General features: G+C 36.6%; 1 protein-coding gene across 1 annotated transcript; it reads right to left on the minus strand.

The window, feature by feature from the left end:
- Positions 1-7,458: 7,458 nt before the first annotated feature.
- LOC311181453 (uncharacterized protein) lies at positions 7,459-17,066 on the minus strand (the record flags this gene model as incomplete). Its single annotated transcript, XM_084249923.1, has 2 exons — positions 7,459-8,407; positions 16,144-17,066. The coding sequence occupies 2 exons, from the start codon at positions 17,064-17,066 to the stop codon at positions 7,459-7,461; spliced, it is 1,872 nt and encodes a 623-aa protein (XP_084106049.1).
- Between the last annotated feature and the right edge of the window lie 6,053 nt (positions 17,067-23,119).

Genomic DNA, 23,119 nt, shown 5'->3' on the forward strand with positions numbered 1-23,119 from the left:
CAGGAAAAAAGGGTTACCTTAGCGAACAGCCCTGAATAAAGTTCTTCCCACAATATCTTATCCTATACATGCTAAAAGAGTATGCCCATAGAAAGTCCTGACACTGGACCCTTACCTGGACCCACAGAGGTCTCCTTTACCACTATGATGATACTGAATGATATTAACTTTTCCTTAATAGAGGCTAAAGAAGCCAAATATAACAAAGAGCATTACATCTATTCCATAGAAATATAGCAATGCTGCCATATGCAAACATGACTTTTGAAAAAATCAAGGGAGAAAACCCTGGACCAGGACAGAATCATCTTTGTTTCTTACACCATTTCTTCATTCACTTGAACAGTCTTCTTACCAGTAAGACAGGAGACAGAGTCCTTAGCATTGTATGCTGACTTCTAATGCTGATTATACTGATGCACTGAAAACCAAGAACATAGCTTCTAATCCAAAAGTAAGGGAACCAGACTCTAGGAGAGGTTGACTTACTGCCCATGTCTCAGAAAAGGCCATAGATAGAGAAGAGTTACAGCGCCTTTCATTGAGATGGAACTTACTAACTCAGATTCTGCTCTGCTTGAACCCCCTTTGCCTCTGAAAATTTCTGATCCCCCTGAATAAATTATTGTACCAGTTTCTCCTGAATCTCAGAGCTGTACAAAATGGAAAAGAAATAGGCATATCCTATGTCTTTGGACTTTACCTCAAAACAAGGAGTATTATTAATGCACAGAAAGTTATAAAATTGTTATAAAAATTAGAAACTCACCATCCACAGATCAGAAAATCACAGTATTCTCTGATCTTTTGTATTTACCTCTACAGTCTTGAAAAGGCAATTTGATTCCTACAATTCTAAGAGGATTCTGCTGAGACTTAAATTCAGATAAACCATGGAAATATTCTAAGTCACAGATCATAATTTCTGATTATGACTTTGAGTCCCCTCAAGCAGCAGAGAAAAGTGAAGTTTTTTATTATCCCATTTTCTATTAATGCACTTGATTATAAACAAGGTTTGTTTCTTCCATGGGGAATAAATTCGATGTGTAAAGGTAATATGTTAATTATATATCCAGGAACTGTCTGCAGTTCCTTAGGGAATTCAATGTTTTGCTCATTTTCACATCACTCTAGGGAAGGTACATTCTTCCATGTATATCCAAAGTTAACTCCCATCTCCCTATTATCTTCATCTCTGAAGGGAAATCTACTATAGCATCCATCCCCCCTGTATCCCCATATCGAAAAAGGAATTTTTTTCTGCAATGTTTCTGCCTTCAGGCTTCCTTATTTCTTCATATGAAATTTTCAAACATAATAATTCACTTTAGTTGTGTTTGCCTGGCATGGGACTAAAATAATTTAGTGTATATCATCATAGAATAGAGTAGGGTCCAAATCTTACTTAATGTAGTATATACACATGCTGATTCTCATTTGTGAATATCTAAAACTTGCATATAGTTATAATGCAATGTTACTCAGTTTAAAAAAAAAAGAAGAAAAGGTGGAGACTATGAGATGAGAGGGTGTTTTGAATCTTAAGTTCCTACTTCCACTCTTATTAGCTAACATACCTTGGGTAAGTTACTTAATCTCGCAGTTCCTTCAGTTTATCTTTGAAAATAGGGGTAGTAAGTATAGCATCTCTTTCATTGTATGTTGTAATAATTAAAATAATCTAAGTAAAATAGTTACCATAATGCCTGGCATATGGTAAATAGCCTACAAATGTCAGTGTCATTATTTATGATCTCATAAATTCCAGTAGATTCTTTATTATAACCCTCATCAGACATTTAATTTCATAACTTTCGTGTTCCCTATAAACTGTAAGTTCTATAAGAAATAAACATTTCTGTTTTATTTAATACTTTGCTTCTTAGCTGAAAACACTACAGAAAGAACTCAAAAATATTTCTAAATATCATGTTCCTTGAATAAGAAATTTGAAGATATATTTCACATTTCTCACTTGCTAAACAATAACATCCACAACCATAATGACCTCCAGTCTTGCCATATGCCACCACATAGCTTGTAACTTTTTAGGCTTTAACTGAATTGTACTGTTGAATTGTAGTGACTCCAAACCATTATTCTGGCTTTTTCCCACATATTATTTATTTATGCATACTGCTCCCAGAACAAGTTCTGAAAGCACAACTCTGTCTTTTGCTAAATCAAGAAATTTTAATGATTTTCCATTACCCACTTGATAATAAATTGAAGGTGAAAATTTCAAAAGTATGATTAAGTCTCGGTTAAAATTAAGGAAGAAATGTAGATATATATATATATATATATATATATATATATATAATGACAGGGCATGAGAGAACTATTTTAATTCTTTTGTCAAGTATTATACAAACTTTTAGTCTTCTCACAAATATAACAAATGTTGGAAAATGCATACATTTCAGAGACAAGGCATAATAAATACATAAAATGGGTCAAGCAAACCAAAGATTACATTAAAAATTTAAGTTTAAATCTGCACAAAGTCACCTTCTCATCATAAGCTATAGTTTTCTCTTCAATGTTCATCAAAAAGGGAGCAAGAATCTCAATAAAGGCATTCAGTTATAATGATCTATTTTATTTAGTATCTTGGGGAATGCAACCATCTACTGATCAGTCACTAACTTTCAAGCTTTAATTTACAGACTGCTCAAGTAAAAACTCATTTGAAATAGAACTTTCTAAAGTACCCTAGATTTGGTTCAGCAATAAAACACTTTCTTCAAGAATTCAGTTCCTTACACGCCACTGTTTTCTCTTTGTTGGCCTTAATCCTCAGTTTTGTCACTTCATGGCCCCAAAAAGGTTATTTTGGCTCAGAATCATCTAAACACAAATACAGAGAAGAAAGCAAGGATGCCTCCCACCACAGAGACGTCTTTGTTTTACAGATCCTGGTTGATTTAGTTAACTTTTGTGGCCACTTGTTTTTATTTTTATTTTTCTTCCTTAAATTCCAGTTCTTATGCGTTAAATGTACCAATAAAGTGTGAGCCCATGAAACCCTGAAACCTCCACCTTAACCTCAATAAGTGCAGTTTCCCAAGCCAGTGCGCTCTCTTTCACTCTATGTCCATGTACTCACTGTAACCCAGGTGTGCTGTGTAATTTCTAAGACCTGTAAATAATAAATATTTTTTTCAACATTTCCTAATGGTTACTGCTGAATGCCATCATGAAATTATAATAAGAAATTCAAATTAAAAGTCTCAACACTGGTCATCCATAGACTGAGAATGAAAGAAAACGTTTCCATTTTTGTCTCTTTTCTCAGGATCACTTTGGCTCAACAAGGTCTTTGTGTGGACAGAGATATTTTAGGATTTTTTGTTCTTTTTCTGTGAATGCCATTGGAATTTTGATATGGAGTACCTTCAACCTGTATATTGCTTTAGATAAAACAGTAATCTTAATAGTCTTTCAATTCATAAATATCTTTCCATTTGTTGTGGCCATTTCAATTTTAACAGTGTCATATAGTTTTTAATACACAGGTCTTTCACTTTCTTGGTTAAATATATTCCTAGGTATTTTATACTTTTTGTTTCAATTGACACTGTTTTCTTTTTTTTTTTTTCTTGCCCTCCCCCGATATTGTTTTCTTAATTACCTCTCTGGATTGATTGTGTTTATGTATAGAAACACAACAGATTATCACATTTTGATTTTGTAAACTGCAACTTTACCATGTTCATTAATTATTTCTAGTATTTTTTGTGATGCTTTTGGGTTTTCTTTAAGATTTATTTTATTTATTTATGCATACAAGAACTGGGGTATAGGCCAGAGATGCAAGAGGTGAGTGTTCTGTGTATATCATATCATATCTGCAAATAGTGAGTTTTCCTTCTTCCTTTACAATTGTAGTAAATATATTTTTCTTTTTTTTTTTTTTTTTTTTTAGAGGCATGTTTATTTATTTATTTATTATATTTGTTTGTTTGGTTTTTTTTTGTTTATACATGCACTGGGTACAGTCAGAAGCGCGGGAGGGTGAGAGAATTCACCAGAGCCAGAGTGGGGAGCAGAGCAGGCAGAAGGACTGAAGTACACTGCTGAGGGGAGCAGCGGGTGGCAGCAGAGGTCTGCGCACCATGTGGGATCCTCCTCCGGTGGCCGGGGAGCAGCCGGGGATCGAACCGGCGCAGCAGAGGCCGCGGGCAGCTTCGCAACCCAGCGCTCAACCGCTGCGCCACCGGGGAGGCCCTATTTTTCTTTGCCGATTCCTCTGACAAGGGCTCCAATAATATGTTAATAGTGGTGAGAGTGGTATTCTGAACTTGTTTGACAAGTATGACAGCTATAGGTTGTCATATATGGTATTCATTATGTTTAAATATATTTCTTCTATACCTATTGCTTTGAGAATCTTTATCATAAATGGATGATGAGTATGTCAAATACTCTCTGTATCTACTGAAATGATCATAGTGCTTGTATCTTTCATATTACTAATGCAGTGTATCACATTAATTGATTTGTGTATATGAACTATTCTTGCATCCCTGGAATAAATTCTACTTGCTGATAATTTCTCATTCTTTTAATGTGTTGTTGAACTTGATTTGCTAATATTTTACTGAGGATTTTTGCATTCATATTTACCAGAGATAATGGTCTGTAATTTTATTTTTTGTGTTGTTCTTATCTGGTTTTGGTATCAGGGTAATGCTGGTCTCATAAAATCAGTTGGAAGGCAATCCCATCTCTACAATTTTTTGCAGAAAATACAAAGAAAAGCAGGTACAAATTTTCTTTAAATGTTTGACAGAATTTACCAGTAAACCTGTCTGCACCCAGATGTTTTCTTTCTGAGCTTTTTGATAACAATTTCAATTTTCTAACTGCTCAGGTTTTCTAGGATGTGTAAATCATAACCACAACAAAATATCATTTCACATCTGTTAAAATGGCTATCATCAAAACACAGAGGATAGCAAATGCTAGTGAAGATGTGGAGAAAAAGGAATGCTTGTGAACTATTAGTAGCATTGTGAATTGGTATAATCACAATGAAAAACAATCATTTAGCAATTATATGGCATTAAACTGTACAGCTTAATGTACATTAACTGAAATAGGGCAGACAGGGGCAACAAGACAGGAGGCTGAATGGAAGGACGGAATGGCCACCCATCTGCCCTGGCTCTGAGACAAGAAAGCCACCAAAAAACCCCAAAAGGCCAAAAACCAAAAACAAGGGCTATAGCAATACAATATCCACATAATAGGGGCCTACGGGCTATAGTCTTAGAAAGGACAGTGCCCAATAAGAGGACAGGTCACTGTCTGAGGGTTCTCATCTACACACAATTGCAAAAGACCTCAGGAACAACCACCTTTTTCAGTGTTTTGAAGAAACTCCACACAGCTTTCCATAGTGACTGGACCAGCTTGCATTCCCATCAACAGTATAAGAGGCTTCCTTTTTCTCCACATCCTCACTAATACTAGTTCTGTTTTGTTTTTTTCCCCCAATATGGATGTGTAAATCATAACCACAACAGAATATCATTTCACATCTGTTAAAATGGCTATCATCAAAACACAGAGGATAGCAAATGCTAGTGAAGATGTGGAGAAAAAGGAATGCTTGTGAACTATTAGTAGCATATGGGCCATTGTCACAGATGTGAGGTGGTATCTTATTGTGGTTTTGATTTGCATTTCCCTGATAATTGGTGATGTTGAGCATTTTTTCATATGCCTCATGGCCATTTGCATTTCTTCTTTGGAGAAGTGTCTTTTAGCTCCTCTGGCCATTTTTTTGATTGGAGTTTTTGGCTTTGTTTTTGTTGAGTTGTATGAGCTCTTTGTTGATCTTTGATATCAGTCCTTTATCAGATGCATGGTGTGCAAGTATTTTCTCCCATTCAATAGGGTGTCTCTTTGCTGTAGTCACTGTCTCTTTTGCTCTCAGAGCTTTTTAGCTTGATGTAGTCCCCGTTGTTTATCTTCTGTTTCCCTTGCTTCTGGAGAAGAGTCTTCAAAGATACTTCTAAAGTATATGCCATGGAGGATTCTGACTATTTTCTTCTATGTATTTTATGGTTTTATGGTCTTTATCCATTTTGACCTGATTTTTGTTTATGATGGGAGATAGTAGTCTAATTTCATTCTTTTGGTGATCCAGTTTTCCCAGGGCCATTAATTGACAAGACCAAGACTTTTCTACAGAGACAAGTCTATGTGTGCCTGTGACACACTTGACATGGTTCCCCATCTTTGGAAAGAAATACCACTACACATGTGTTGGTTCAATCAGCAACCCCAAAGCTTGGCTAAGGTGCTTTTGCTAAAGCTTAGTCACAATTAACTTTAACAAAAACTGTCTTAACATTATTAACAACAGTTTTGTGAAATTTTACCATATCTGAAAAAATGAACCTAACTTGAAAGTTTATCATACCTAACATCTTTGTCAGAAATTAAAACACATATCAATTGTTTTAAGATTTCTGAAATGAAAGATTGGTGATTGGGTTTAACACACACCCTGAGCACCTCAAATAGTGGTGTAATATAGTGAGTATAGCTCCAGTGTTGACAAAGTGTCCCAGACAGAGCAGATAGGACTTCACTTTTTTTCATTAAGATAATTTTATCAAAGAAGACAAGTTAAAGGAAATCATAAAGGAAACTCTAGCCAAGATCAATTATTTTACATAAATAAAACTTGTTAAGTAAAATCAAATATGTTAGCATTGAAATCAGGGGCTGTGCTAAAAAAGAATAAAATGAAAATTAGAAGTTTTTTTTAAAGTGTAATACAACTGAAATCAGGACGCTAAGGAACTACAGAACCGAAATCATTAACTTCATTGAGATCTATTATCATGGATATAGAATAAATATATATTGATGTTCTATTATTTGCCAGTTTTATTTTATAAAATTAAATATGAAATCTCTTCAAGCAGAAGTTTAATTACTAGAATTTATAATTTGAAAGTGGATTATACATTATAGACTTAATGGAACCTAATATCTGCAAAATGCCGATGGTATTATAGGAGTCGCTTTCCAAATGGAGAAGGGAAAACAGAAGGAAGGATTACGTGATACCTGAGTCCATGGCCACATTACAAATGACAGCTAAGACATCCCATAATAGCATACTATTACCCTAGTGTTACTTTACTCAATCATCTGTGGATCTATTATTTTTTTCCAGCAGAAAAAAATCAACCTCCATAAATGAAAGTGGAAAAAGCAGAAATACATTTAATCTTTAATGCCATTCTTAAACAGGTAGTGGAAAGGGAGAACAAATTACAAAAAAGTGAGGGAGGAAAATTATTAAAACATTAGAAATAGAGAGAAGACTCAATGTTTTCACCATAGTATCATAGATATCCATATAAACTATTTTAATCAAAGAACAAGAAGCTATCAGTCATATATCTATAGGCAAAGAGATACTATTGCTAATCAAATCTTTCTCCTATTCAAAGTTTTTTTCAGAGCAATTTTAACATCTTTATTCTTCAAACTGTAGATTAAAGGGTTCATCATGGGAACCACATTGGTATAAAAGACAGAGGAGATTTTCCCCTGATCCATAGCCCCCACTGAAAATGGTTTGAGATACATAAACGCAGCTGATCCAAAGAAGAGAGAAACAACAATTATATGGGAACTACAGGTGCTGAAGGCTTTGAACCTGCCCTCCTTGGAGCTGATGCGGAGGATGCTGGAGAGGATGAATCCATAAGAGAACAAGAGGGTGAGACTTGGTACAATGACGTTGATACTCACCAAAACAAAAACTATCAGCTCATTAACATAGGTGCTTGTACAGGAGATTTCTAGCAGAGGGCGAATGTCACACAAATAATGGTTGATGGTGTTTGCATCACAAAAGGTCAGTCTCAGCATGCACCCTGTGTGAGCCATGGCTTCTGAATATGCTATCAAATATGAACCAAGTACAAGACTGAAACAGACCTTTGGTGACATGACACTGTTGTACATGAGTGGGTTACAAATGGCCACATAGCGATCATAGGCCATTGATGTCAGCACATAGGCTTCAGATATACCAAAAAACCCCAAGAAAAAAAGCTGGGTCATGCACCCCATGTAAGAGATAATATTCTTCTTTGATATAAAGTTAATCAGCATCTTGGGTGAAAACACAGAAGAATAACAGAGATCTACAATAGACAAATTGAAGAGAAAAAAGTACATGGGGGTGTGCAGATGCGAATTCAGACCAATTAGACTTATCAAACCTATATTACCCAATGCAGTAATCATGTATATTACTAGAAACAGCAGGAACAGGGGGAGTTGGAGGTAAGGGTGGTCTGTTAATCCCACCAAGATGAATTCAGTCACAAAAGAGCTATTGACAATAGCCATTCTTCTCCACAGGTATCTGTGAGCACAGAAAAAAGAATTACATTTAAGGAAAATCCATATATTACCACAGTATCTATTGCCAACACACATGTAGGAAATATCTGAGGTCAGCCCAATATGGACCCCTAAATTCTGTTTCACCATTATAGTAATGTGAGTGATGCTAACTTCCCCATAATAGAGTTCTTATAAGCTAAATAAGGCAAAAGACAACATAAACATTTACAAATGGAAAGCCAGTGTTTATGCAAATATTACTGATGGCAAAAACAAACAAACAAACAAACAAACAAGGGGGAGGGAGAAGGATGGATCAAAAAAGAATCCTCCTCTGGCATCTCAACAATTTCATTAGTTTGAAGTCTTCCCTCACTAGGAAATGTGGAGGCAACAACCCTAAATACCTGGAGCTGATTTCTTATACAATTTAGACCTAATGGGGTGGGAGCCAAGAACTTGCTTCTAATACAAAAGTAAGAGACAGGATTCTAAGAGAGGTAAAGTTACTCTCATGTCATGCAGAAAAACCAAAAATGTGAAAGTGGAAGTTCCACTCTTGGAGAGGGGACTTGTTGCTTTACTACACACACTTTGAGCCACTTAACATCACTGAACATTCTCTGTTCTTCCCTGACACAAATTCTTCTGCCAGTCTCTCCTGAATCTCAGAACTAAACAAAATGGGACAGAAAGGCGCAGAGCTTACATCTCTGGATTCCTACCTCTCACAAGGGGTTTTCCATCAAAAGAATTCAGGAACTCTCCTTCCATGGGCAAGAAAATCTCAGTGCTTCTCTTTGTTATTTACCCCAGTGGTCCTGGAAGGGCTGTTTCAGGATCTGGGTTGTTGGTTCCATTGATTCTAGCAGGTGCTGCATAGATTTAATTTTGGACGTCTGTCCTGAAACTCTTTCTGAACTACAGATCACAATTTCTGATTATGACTGAGTCTTCTCAAGCATCAGAGAAAAACAAAGTCTTACTTATGGTCACATTTGCCACTTGGTAAGTTAAAGATGAAATTCAATTTTATAATAAGATGCACCTGTTATGAAAAGGGTAGAAATATCCTCAGTCTCTTCCCAGGGAATAGACTCTTCATGGGAAAGGAACATAATAGAACTGTATTTACACCCTGTACCATGATCAGTCCTTAGTTCCTTAGGGATTTGATATTTTACTCAGTTTTCCACCACTCCAGGGATTGCACATCTCCCAAGACAATGCCAAAGATGAACTCCCAACTCATTGTAATCTTCACCTCTTACAGGAAATCTATTGCATATTTTTTTCCACCTCCTTCCTACATCCTGAATAGAAATTTGCTGCAAGTGTTTTGCCTTCAGTTTTCTTTATTTCTTTATCCAAAAGTTTTCAAGATTCAGTAGCTCACCTCCAATTTCTTTCTCCTGGGATATAGCTAAAATAATTTCCAATGTTATGTATTCCTTTTAAAGTTTACCTCGTAAACACCTACTGAAAATTTTTACTTGACCATTCTGCTTGGACCTTATATGTAACATTTCAGTAATTAAGATCATCTATTTATTCTCATTGTCAAAGAGAATAGAGACCACTGGGTTAGAGGATATGTGCATGAATCTTATCTCCACTTGGGGGCCTCTCTAGTGACTGAGGGGTAAGTCATAGTGCTATCGCCACTACAGCCTGAGTTCAATCCCTGCCCAGGGAGCTAACCCACGTATGACACAGCAGACCTCTCCTACTGTCTCCCCTTGCAATACTCCCCTCAGCAGTGTATTTCAGTAAATCTGCCTGTTCTGCTCCCCACTCTCTTCAGTGAATCCTCTCATCCCTAGCCCCGGCACATCTGGCCTACACTCCAGTTCTATGCAAAAAAAAAAAAAAAAAAAAAAAGAGAGAGAGAGAGAGAGAGAGAGAGAGAAGAATCTTATCTACACTTTTATGAACTATAATACCTTCAGCAAATTACTTCCTCTGATTCATCTCTGTAAAATGGGAATGGTAAAAAGTAACATCTCTTTTATTGAGTTAAGATAATCAAATGAAAAAACATAAGTGAATGAATTATGAAAGTCCTGACACATGGTACCTAGTCAATAATTATCATTATTTATGTTCTCATAAGTTCTAGCAGATCCTCCATAAGCACACTCACCAAATTCAAGCCCTTAATTCTTGTTCTTCCCCCAAATTAAAAGTCTAGGATGAACAAATATCTTTTCTGTTTTGTTTATTTGATAAGTATAGTACAGAGTACCTTAAATAAATTTTATTTATTTAAATTCTGTCCATAACATATTTCGAACATAATAACATAGGGTAAATAAAAGGTATGGACATAACTATACATGCAAATATAAGATGAAAATATGGATAGCTACGCTTAGATCAAATAAAATAGATTTCATAGAAAAGAAAGCTATCAGAGATAGACATACATATTATATGTGGCAAGAGAACACATGGAAATCATCTCTGTATACAGAGAAAACAGAGCTAAAAATAAGCAAAATAAAACCTGATAAAACTGAAAGAGTAAATATAAAAACCTGATGATGCTTAGAGATTTTCACTCTTCTTAACAAGTGCTATAAATACTAGAGAGAGATCAGGAAGAATATAAACTCAAGAAGACCATCAACCAACAGGATTTAAATGATATTTATAGAATATTCCACTCAAAAACAAAAGAGTACATATACTTTTCAAGCACCTGTGGAACATAGTCTAAGATTTCCCATTACCTGGGTTATGAAACAAACCTTCACAAATTCAAAAGAAATGAGATCGTGTAGTGTGTGTTCTAAGATCACAATAAAATCAAGATAGAAATAGAATAGGCAAATCTGCAAAGACATGGAAACTAAACAACACACTTCAAAATAATTCATGAAAAATTATACTGAGACTTTTGATTTCAGATAAGATATACAAAGAATGGGGAAGGTTACATTCCCATCATTATAACAAGAAAATGCTAGGAAAAAAAAAACTGATAATTTTCTTGCATCAGAGAACTGAGATTGGAAGTATGAAGTATGAACTGAGTATGAAGAGATCAACTCATCAACAGACACAGCCAAGATCAGCTTACATGAATCAGTCTCTGACTCCATAACCTGTGGAACAGTTTAAATGGTGTTTTTGTTTGTTTGTTTGTTTGTTTGTTTTCAATGGTGTTTTTGATGAATTTATGGAGGTTGAGTGAAGACTAAGGTGATAGTAAGGAACTTCCAAGGGCCACAGATTTAGGGGGAGCTCCACACTTTCTAGGACTTGCTGCCAGTAATCCCACCAGGTTCCCATAATGAAGACCTGGGAGAACAATTATAGCTCCAGTAGGAAAGGAATAATAAGCTAATTATGAAATATAAAATGCTCAATTAAATCAGGAGGACAAGAAAAAGAGGAGGAATATAAAAAAACAACAAAGAACACAAACAAGTAGATAGCAGGGTAATATCTAGTGATCGCTATTAATCCAACTATATTAATAATGACTTCAAATGTGAGTGGTCTAGCAATAAAAAGATAGATTTTTCAGAGTGAACAATAAAACAAGTCCTAACTGTACGTTTTCTATAAGAAACTTGCTTTAAACATAAAAACATTTTTTATTTTATTTTAATATTTTATTTTATATAAATCTTACATCATTTTTCATCTTTGTACAATGTATGCATTTTCATTTTGATTATATTCCCCATACAATTGCACCCCCCTCCTTATTTTGACTCCAGTTCTTCCTTTCCCCATCCCTCCCTCCTTCCCCCCATAGTGTTGATTTTGATTATTACTTTGTATTGATTAGTCTTTTTCCTGGTCTCTTATTTAGGTTTTCTAAATTTCTGCTATGAGTGAGACCATCCGGTATTTTTCTTTTTCTTTCTGACTTATTTCACTGTGCATGATCCCTTCTAGCTCCATCCATGTTGCTGCAAACTGCATGTGTTTATCTTTTTTGATTGCTGAGTAATATTCCATGGTGTATATGTACCACATCTTCTTGATCCAGTCATCTATTTTTGGGCATTTGGGTTGTTTCCAAAGCTTAGCTATTGTAAATAGTGCTGCTATAAACAAAGGCGTGCAGGTGCCCTTTGGAATTACTGTTTCTGTGTCATTTGGGTAAATACCTAGGAGTGGAATTGCTGGATCATATGGAAGCTCTATGTTTAGTAGGTTAAGAAATCTCCACACAGCTCTCCATAGTTAAAAGACTTTTGGTAAAGATCATAATGTGTAACAAAGAAACTATTGAACTATAATGCTATACACCTGAAATCTACATATAGTTGTCAACCAGCATTACTTTAATAGAATTTTTTTAAAAGAAATGAAAATGTATTCACAGTGAGAACAGAAAGTGAAAGATGGAAAGATATACACCAACACTCAAAAGAAAGTAGTAGATATACTAAATTCAGAAAGTGGACTTAAGAAAAATAAAGCTCACCAGGGACATTTAATTTTAATCAGTTTAATTAAAGAGAGGTATTAAAGAATGACAAAAATCAAGCAACAGGAAAATCAGTAATGTTAATATTACCTGAAGAGCAAATCATCTTGATCTTGTTGAAGTTATAGAATTGAGAGATGGATAGCATCCAACAACAGCAGTATACACATTTCTCTCAAGATGTGACGAGGGATGGATGGCTCTTTCTCCCCTAACCCAGAATCCTAATAAAACCAGTAGGATCTGGATATCTGGTATCAGATAGTAATAAAACAGAGGAACAGAGAAGCCAGCTTATTGAAGCCAGTTCTGTTCTGAGATTGTTTTTTCCTGGCATCTCTCCCCAGAAGTAAGAGGAGTGGTGCACACTTCCAACATTGTGACCTCTCCAATACTTATTCTATAACCTGGACTCTGGTAAAAAAATTTCTTGAAAATCCCCAATTCCACACCAGCATAAAAATATTCACTTCCTGACATATTAAGATAGTTGTGAAATTCAAGGTAAATATATTATGTGTTATGTAGTTTGCTAGGGATACCATAACAAAATATCACAGACAAGACTCTTGAAGAACAGAAATTTATTTTTCATAGTTCCGGAAGCTTAAAGTCCAAGATCAAAGCATCAGCAGGTCTGATTTCTTCTAAGGCAGTGCTCCGTGGCTTGTAGACGACTACCCTTTCCCTGTGTCCTCACATGGTCTTTCTTCTGTGTGTACAGTCATGCCTCTCCTACTAATTTGTATGGACAAATTTCCTCTGATAAGCACACCAGTCAGGTTGGATTAATGGCTGTATTTTAAATTATTTGCATCTTTGACACCTTCTTCCAAAAATAGTTGGAGGTACTGGGAGTTAGAGCACAGATGCATGAGTTTGGGGGACACAATTCATCCCATAACAATTATTAATCAAACAGAGGGAAGACAATATGGAATTCCATTGAAACTCTGATGTCATCATTTGTAAGACATGACATTATGCTCTTATCACTAAGAAAAAAAATGCCAGTCACACATTGACACAATGATCACACGCCACTTAGAATTTCTTTTATACTTAATATAAGTAGGCTTTTAGAAGTATCTAATCAGTGACATGTTGCAAAAGGTCAGCTCATCTTGTTTTTATGTAGAAGCCATTCTTTCACATGTGTCTCAGTAATGAGTAATGGTGCAGTTTCATTGACTTGGGAGTATCTTGCTTTCTTGGTATCTATAAAACTCTGTTGTTCTTCTGCAATATGCAGATGATAGATGATTGATGGATAGATAGACCAATGATAGACAGATAGATGGGCAGACTGATAGGTAGATTGTTAAATGCAATTGACCATTCCACCAATGAAGTACATTTTAATTATTTTCAAATTTATGCCCACTGCTCCTTTCCAAATCTTTATGCCTACATGATTTTATACATCTGTGCTGTATAGCAATTGTAACTAAAGTTACAGTTTTCAACACTGTACAATTAAATTTCATTTAATATATAAAATTATTTTTTAATAATATAGTAAAATCTAAAGAATTAACTCTATACATGAGTTACTAACAATGCTGCTGACTCAGTTGCAAAGACAACAGCGTGGATAACTATGCTCAAGTTTGCACTTCACAAGAATGGTAAAGGCATCAGAACTGCAGCTGGTGTCATTGATTATAAGATGCATACTAATTTTAGGTTAAGTCATGAGGGTGGGGGGAAGCATACATTTTAGAGTCAACGTAATGTGATTTTTAAAACAGTAAAATTATCCAATACTTCTCAAAAATTTTTCAATTAGTCTGTACCACTGCACTTTGAAATATCAGCCATGGTAAATATAAGACTGAGATGATACAGAGCACAAAAATTACAGAATCTGAAACCAAACCAAATCACATGGTTTCAAATCCAGTGGTCTTTCTCCTTCAGGATATGTTATCTAGCAGATGACAAGAGAAGATCAATGATACTTCCACTGAACTTGCCCTGTTTCAGTTGACATCCGCAGCCTCTGACTCATCAGTAGTCATGCTGATTAGTATTACTACTTCCAACCTCCCCCCTACCTGAAGGCTCTACATGTGGTTGTCCCTTTTGTGGTGAGATCTCAGCTGTTATGCTGCCTCTTCAGAAGAGCCCTTCCCGACCACCTAAAGTGATAGCATAGTAATTCTCTGCATCACCACCTAAATCCAAGGCTCTGCACAGCATTTTTCAGATTCATTCATATTCATCTGTTAGTTTATTTGCTCATCATCTGGTTCCTCCTGCCCTCCACTCCCAAGTCTACCTCACTGTGAACAAGTTGCCCTATAAGAGCACAAAGCCTGTCTTGCTCAATGTATCTCTGATGCTTAAAAACAAAACCTGATCTAGGACAGGTGTTTCAGTTGATATTTGTTGATTAAAGAACTAAATCATTTTACCATATAGACCTCTGAAACAAAAGGGAAATAAAATAATAAATAAAAACACTGTCTGCCAATACATTGCTTTCAAAGTCTCTTTGTGGAAAGAAAATTCCCCTGCTTATAATTGACAAACGTTTCTAGTAAAAATCTCCCCAGTGAAGACATAACATGTTATATTACCTACATTTCCTGTCCTGAAGTCTCAAGAGGTAAAATTCAATGGAGTATCCCATTGTCCCTGACCTCTCTAAAATGGTTATCTCAGTTTCATGACCTTAGAAACTGGGACTAGTGGTAAATCTGTCTTCACCACACTTCCTATGACTAAGGTAAGAAGAGACCAGAGACCAGAGTAAGAAGCATCTCCCTAAACTTATCTCCTTCAGGGCAATAAAGGAAAAGCAAAGCAAAAGTCCCTATAGCATTCAAATAGACCACTCTCACCTCTGCAAATTCAATAGCCTTTCAATAGAGGTTTATTAAATGAATGAATGAATGAATGAATGAATGAATGAATGAATGCAGGTATCTAAAGTCGATCCAAGTCTATATACACATGACAGAGCATGACAGGAATCCCAGACATGTCATAGTCAAAAAATATCACAACCTTTCATTTCTCACTTAACCATCATTCAATCTTTTCTACTTAGAACCTTATAACATAAAAATAAGATGGCGAACAAAATGAACCACTTTTGATGCTTTCTATGGAAGGGTAAAAGACTGATCCTCCACTTCCTTATAGTGTTTTTTCTTATTAAATCACTTACATAGTTAATTACCCATTATTTGAAATATTTGTGTTTCTAGTTTTGATTTACTTTTAGTCTCTCCATAACTTTATACATTGCATGCCATCACTAGGATTTGACATAATAAGTAATAGGTTTCATTTAGGAGAACAAACTTTTCTTCAATGTCTTACGCAGGGCAATTTGGACATCTTTGTTCCTCAAACTGTAGATGAAAGGATTCAGCATTGGCCCCACAATGGTATAAAAAACTGTAGTGACTTTATCTTGATCCAGAGACCCAGCAGGAGAAGGCTTAAGATACATGAAGGCTGAAGATCCAAAGAATAGAGAAACCGCAATTATGTGGGAGCTGCAGGTGCTGAAGGCTTTGGACCTGCCCTCTTTAGAACGGATGCGGAGGACGTTGGAGATGATCAAGGTGTAAGAAATGAAGATGGCGATAGTAGGCCCTATGACATTGATGCCCACGACAATGAAAACTACCAGCTCATTAATGTAGGTGCTTGAGCAGGAGAGCTTGAGGAGAGGAGGTATGTCACACATGTAGTGATCAATAATGTTGCCGTCACAGAAGGTGAGTCTCAACATGCATACAGTGTGCGCAATGGCACCCGCAGACCCCATCATATATGCACTCCCCATCAACATGAGACACACCTTTTGGGACATGGCAACTCTGTAAAGCAGGGGCTTACAGATGGCTACATATCGGTCATAGGCCATTGCTGTCAAAATACAGCAGTCATCAATAACAAAGAAGCAGAAGAAATAGAGCTGAGTCATGCACTCACCATAAGAGATAATGTTCTGTTTCACAAAACTAATCAGCATTCTGGGAGTTATGACAGAGGAGAAGCAGAGATCAACGAAGGAAAGGTTGAAGAGGAAGAAGTACATAGGAGTGTGCAAGTGGGGGTTCAGACCAATCAGAATGAGCAAGCCAAAGTTCCCCAGCATGGTGACCACATAAATTCTTAAGAAAATGAAGAAGAGAGGCAGCTGGAGTTCTGACTGTTGTGTTAAACCCAGAAGGATAAACTCAGTCACCAAAGAGTCATTTCCTGAGACCATTCTTCCCTAAGACCTATCTGTGGGAATGGGAAAAAGGGTAACATTAAAATGAGTTCCCAGCACTCTCCATCCAGTCCCACCATACTGAGATTGAGTCCCAGACAGGGAGCATCAACTCAAGTTCACCCTTCTGTGTGCTTCTGTTCTGCCCATTTTATGAGGACTCAGAGAATGCTTAAAGATATACATTAAAATGACATGAAGGGCAATTTCCATAAAGCTAAAATTCAGAGATGCTGTGGCCATTCAGACTATCAAATCTCTAGTGCACTTCTGCTTTGACAGTTCACCTGGTCCACGGCTGGGACAAGGGCCATTGCAGCAGAGAACTGATGTGGTATTTCAATGAAACCTTGACTCCTATACCGAAAAACAGGAATAGAAGATTCATCACTCACCCTTCTGCATCAGCACTTCGGTATTGACCTTGCTAACTCCTCTCCCCTATTATCCAGGAGGGGAAAATGATTTTTTGTTATTGTTTCTGGTTTGGGTGAGTTTTGGGCTGTAGGAGACAGAGTACTTCACAGACCTTAGTACCCCAGGCTCTGAGAAGCCATGAATTACAGATCATAATTTCCGATGGGGGCTTTGCCCTGAGCCTCATCTCCAGCCGAGAAGATAGTAAATATCATCTGCTAAAGCCAAAGAGTCATCTGCCAATATGACCCAAGGGGGTTTATGAATTGGGAAGTCCTAGGGACCTGATTAAAATGGAAGACTTATGTTTCCCCAGAGATCAGGCTTTGCAACAAAAAGAAATTTCTCTGCATTTGTAGCCTCATTCATTATAATAACGCTGATTTATTTGAAGCATACTATTTTATATACATGTTAGATTCCTACCATGTGGAAGTGTTCCCAAATGGAAAGCAGGAATGATCCTTCCTGCATCCACTATAGTCTCTTCCTAGCACCAATCACGGTATAAAATACAGAACATGTATTTGTTGTATGTTCCCACTACACATAAGCACATATCCATGCCCCCACATTCATTTGAACCTATGCTCCAAATAGATTTTGTCTATTCAGTTCTATTTTTGTAGCAATTTAGAGCAATTCTTGACATAGATTGATCATAACTATTTGTATAATAAAAGAATAAATGAATGAAGACCACTTTCCCACCTTTCCTGGGGCTTATTGTGGATACTACGACAGAATCTTTGTCCCACCAGCAAGGGCTAATAATGCAGGGGCAATGTTTTCCTCTGTAGATCTGAGTATGGGGCAAGAAAAGCATCAGTAAGGAATGTAAAGGCCTCTGCTGAACTCATCTAGACCACCTAAAAGCACTCCAGATCAAAGTAACTGAACTCAGAGAAAGAATGTACTATCCTTCCTTGAATGTCTCAGAGAATACCCACCTGCTTTCAGAGAGGATGTGATGTCTCTCATTGGGCAAATGCAGCAAAGACTCAGATCAAAATTCCTATCTGGAAGATAATAATGGTTTGCTGAACAAAATGTGCTGTGTGCAAGTCTCTTGGCCTGACTACCTTTCCCAGGTGATAGCCTAGTTTCTCTTCTCATTGGATTAGCTGTGGATGTTTGTAGCTATAATTTTTTTCTGAGCACTTGTTTTGCTGAATCCCTGAAGCTTTGGCGCCATGTTATCTTTCCCAGATCTCACTTTTTTAAAGTTTTATATTTACAGAACATTTACAACACAGTACAGTGCTCTCAGAGCTCCCACTGCACACAGTTTGCCCAAGAACCAATATCTCATAATAGTATGGTACATTCTGTACAATAAAATGAATGAACCAATATTGATGCATAATTGTCCATTGAAATCCATAATATATCTTGAGTTCCTTGGTTTTTACTTAATGTTTGTTGGGTTCAGGGTTCCTGTCAGAAAACCACATTGCACTTAGTTGGCAGGTGTTTTTAACCTCCTGTTGACTAACAATTTCACACATTTATTTTTGATAACCCAGAATAGTTTTGAAGAGTACCTGTCAGGTACAGTGTAATGTAAACTGAGAAAGCACGATATCACTAACAAAATAATGGGATTGCTTATTTTATATAAACAACAGTCAAATTGTCCATAGCACAGGTCAGCCCACTGCAAGAGTCATTCATTTTTCTTCCTTGTCACAGTGTGCTTACCCAGCTTCTCATAACAAGCACATTAACGCCTGTTTAGCATGTTTTCCATCTGACATATGGGCATCTCTCACCCTACAGAAGTTGATAGCCAGCACAGGGACTCTCTTGTAGATACTGCTTTTTCAAGGTTCATTTCTTTGGTCTCCTTGTTTGTTCTCAATTGTTGGGGTACCACGCAGGTGCTTTCCAGATAGAATCTGAAATTGGTACCCATATGCTGAGAGCAAGGATGGACCAAAGAGATAAAGTACTCCATATTGGTAGAGAGCAGTTTTAAGAAACAAGGTAACTTATTAAGTTCTATCTTGGGTAGCCACGAGAAAAGTACTTTTTCAAATCATTCCACATCAAACCTTTACGTTTTAGAGAGGTTCTAGCTATAGTCAAAACTGTCCACATGGTCAAAACAACACACCACATGTATTCTTTCAAAGATGTATTATTGAATTAACCTCTGAGAATGCACATTTTCAGGGGAGGGGAATGAAAAGTCTCAGATTGTCTGAGTCCAACTCATAAACCCAACAGGCATCCATGTTCTCTTTATTGCCTTCCCCAACATTCCACCCCTGGTGACAGGCCTTTGCAATCTCATATGCTCCCTCTTCAGCAATGTGCCCAAGTAATCGACAAAGGATTTCACAGCATTTTGCAGCTCAATCTGTTAGCATTGGAGGTAACAATTCATGCAAGAGAAAACTCATTAACGTGATTCCCCAAATCAATGACAACTTTTTCTACCAAGACCTCTATGATCCAAACTATGGCATTATTAATTTCCCTAGGGTGGTGGTGAATTCATAGCCAAAATCCTCCATTCTGTAACCAACACTCTCTTAGACTGAAAATTAGAACTAAACAGAATTAAACTCAACCACTTTCGTTCTTTCCTCCTCCGACCCTCACCTTGTGATTAACCTCTATCTCATAACTAAACATTTCTCTCTAGGTGCATTCCCAGGAACTCAGAAAATTGATTATGTTGCATCTCTAACAATCTTTGAGATTGATTATAACATCGGAAACAAACATTGACTGGTTACTAGCAGCTGACAGACCCAAAGAAACACGTCCTGCCAAGAAAGCCAAAAACTGACTCAAGATACATAAATTGCCTGACACTTCCTTGGACCTGGAAAGGCGAAGACCCTACTGCCAGCATATTCCACACACATTAATTCCCCCACTTATACAATCAAAGCATCCAGCAATTTGGGAAGCTGGTTTTTTAGAGTGTTAGCAGCCACCTCAAATAAAGTCCTTTGTGAAAAGACACTCTCTGGGTTCAGAGTTTGACTTTCTGAGTAACCAGCAAAAGACCAGAGTTGGTTATTTACCAAGATCATTCAGGCATTGTATGTCCTCATGTGACTTACAAAGATGACACATTACTGGGTTTTTCAGACATTAACATACAATATAGACTCATTAAGTCTTAACACATGACATGCTTGATTAAGGCATAGGTGCCTCCCTGCAAGCAGTAACACTGCAAAAGTCATTCTGCTTTTGGAAGACAGTTTTTCTCATTAGAGAAAGGCTTTTTCATAGTAATTACAAATTTATTAAGTAGGAGGAGATTTTGAAATTGTTGAAGCTTAGAAGTAGAAGTTAGTTGTTGTAACTGGGAAATTCATAATTTGAGCATGTTGGACATGCAATTGCATTATCTTGAGCTCCCTTCTCTCTTGTTATTGTTGTCCAGTGTATAGTGCAGACAATTTATCAGTCAAATTTACCAAGACATGGTTCCAGAGTAGCCCAGTTAGCATGTTTTATTTCAACCAAAGTGTTGAATTCATTTTTTAACCCATTAACAAAGGTGGAATTAAACAAGGAAGAAGTTTCATGATTGATATTGTCAATGCCATAATATTGTTTGAAGATTTTCTGAGACTGATGAAAGTAGTCTGACACTAGTTTATTGGGGGTTTGAGCACTGAATTTAAAATCAGAAAATCGCTGAATTTTATTCCAAATTATGGCTTTCTGGAAAGATGCCAGGAATCATTTTAAGCAATTATCTGACTAATTTAAAAGTACTCTAAGTAGCCCTCCTTTCAGAAAAGTCTTGTATTTTCCATCTATGTATTAGCATGATTTTTATTTACCAGCATGTAAATGACCTTTTAGAGACCAGGATAACAAGGTTTGCTGAATGACAAGGTTAAAGTCTTTGGCAAATCCTAAGGACTCTTCAAAGCATTAGGGAATTTCTTAGTAATAACCCCTAATTCAGCCTTAGCCCAAGGGATGTAAGAAAGGGAGGGAGTCTCTGAACCTCCTTCACTAGGTTTTACTTTGAAGGATGCTTAAAAGACCAGAGTGTCCACAGGATCCTCAGGTTTTATCATGTAAAACAGGAAACAGTGAAATAGGAGTTAATAGGCAAAGGGCAGGAAGGAAACAGAGAAAGAGGAGCAGCAGTGTCAGCAGGCAATTCAGGAGTTTTAGAAAGCTTTTCCAGTTTAGTCTCTGAGAAAAATCAGAGTTAACCTTAGAAACTCCATGATTACTATTTTGTTTAGAAGCAAGCTTTGATTCATTTAACCACTTGAAAACCTTCAGAAACCAATGGAAATAAGATTTACATTCAGTTTCTCTAGTTCTGTGAACCTTTTCCAATCCAGCATGTAAAAACTAGTTTAGAAATTTCAATGAGTCCCCAAAGTGGCCACTGTGATTTAAAATCATTGATAGACTACTTCATCTTGACAAAATTTATGAAAGAATCATATATTTTAAACTTAAAAAAAAATCCCAGCTCAAATTCCATATGCAGGCTATCCTTAAAATATTTACCAACAATCAAAGCATTTTAAATTTCTTTGACTGCAAAGAGACAAATAACCATACAAATTTTAGCCCATTGTAAATTCAAAGAAACAAAAGCCAGCACCAAAAAACATGAAGTACTCACTCAATAAACCTGAATCTGAAGTTCCCATTCTATGGTGGAGATTGAAACCTCTCCCTTTTAATGGACCAAGGACAGTGTACTCATCAGAAACAGTGAACACAAATCATCTACCAATTTGGTAGAGACAGAATTCTCCCCTCCAACAGGAGGACACAGCCAACATCTGAAAACACCCAAATAAAGTTCAGACACTCAGCCAAAAAATAGGAAGATCAAAACCAAGAGTACTCACCACGGGAACCCAGGATCATCAGGAAGATGACAGAGCATAATGGGCTGACTGCAGATACCAGGCTCATATCTGTTCATATCCAACAGTGGCAGCAGAGTCAAGACAGTGTGTCACTTCAGATTCCACTTCTGACACCAGAAATGTCTCACTTCTGACAGCAAAGCTAATAAAATAAAAATAAAATAAAATGTTTATGGTGTCTAAAATTTGCAGAGAGGAGCTCAAACTCAGGTATTAGCCTAAATAGTATCACACTGATGTTTTAAGGAATTTTTAAAGGACAAAAAGAGGGTAGGAGGATAGGATTGCAGGAGTTGTTGACCAAGAATTAGTGGTGGTTATTTATAGGTCACATTCCTTAGAGTTCACACATTTAGTCAAGCTGGTCTTTATCGATGGAAAGAAGAAAAACGAAAAAATTATCTTTTCACAGTTCTAGAGAAGGTGGTATCTAGCTGTAAATGGGTGCCTGCTATAAATTTGTTCTTGTCACTCAATAAATAGATTGCTTTTAAGTTAAAAGTCCAGGAGTCATGGGCACAAGATGCAGATAGGTCAGTGTGCCTAAAGATCCCTATCACAGTAGGACTTCTGTAATGTTGGAATTTGATCATTTTGTCATTATTATACTGGGGTAATAGGCTTGGGGGAGGAAGAGTGCAGGTTATTTTTATCCCACTGTATCAAGGTATATAATCTATCTGATCTATGAATGTTCATGTTGACCTTGACCACTTGGTTTTTCCACTGTAGTTATGCTCTCACCACTCCAAGTTATTC

Source organism: Talpa europaea, assembly GCF_964194135.1.
Source record: "Talpa europaea genome assembly, chromosome: 12".
Taxonomy (NCBI): Eukaryota; Metazoa; Chordata; class Mammalia; order Eulipotyphla; family Talpidae; genus Talpa; species Talpa europaea.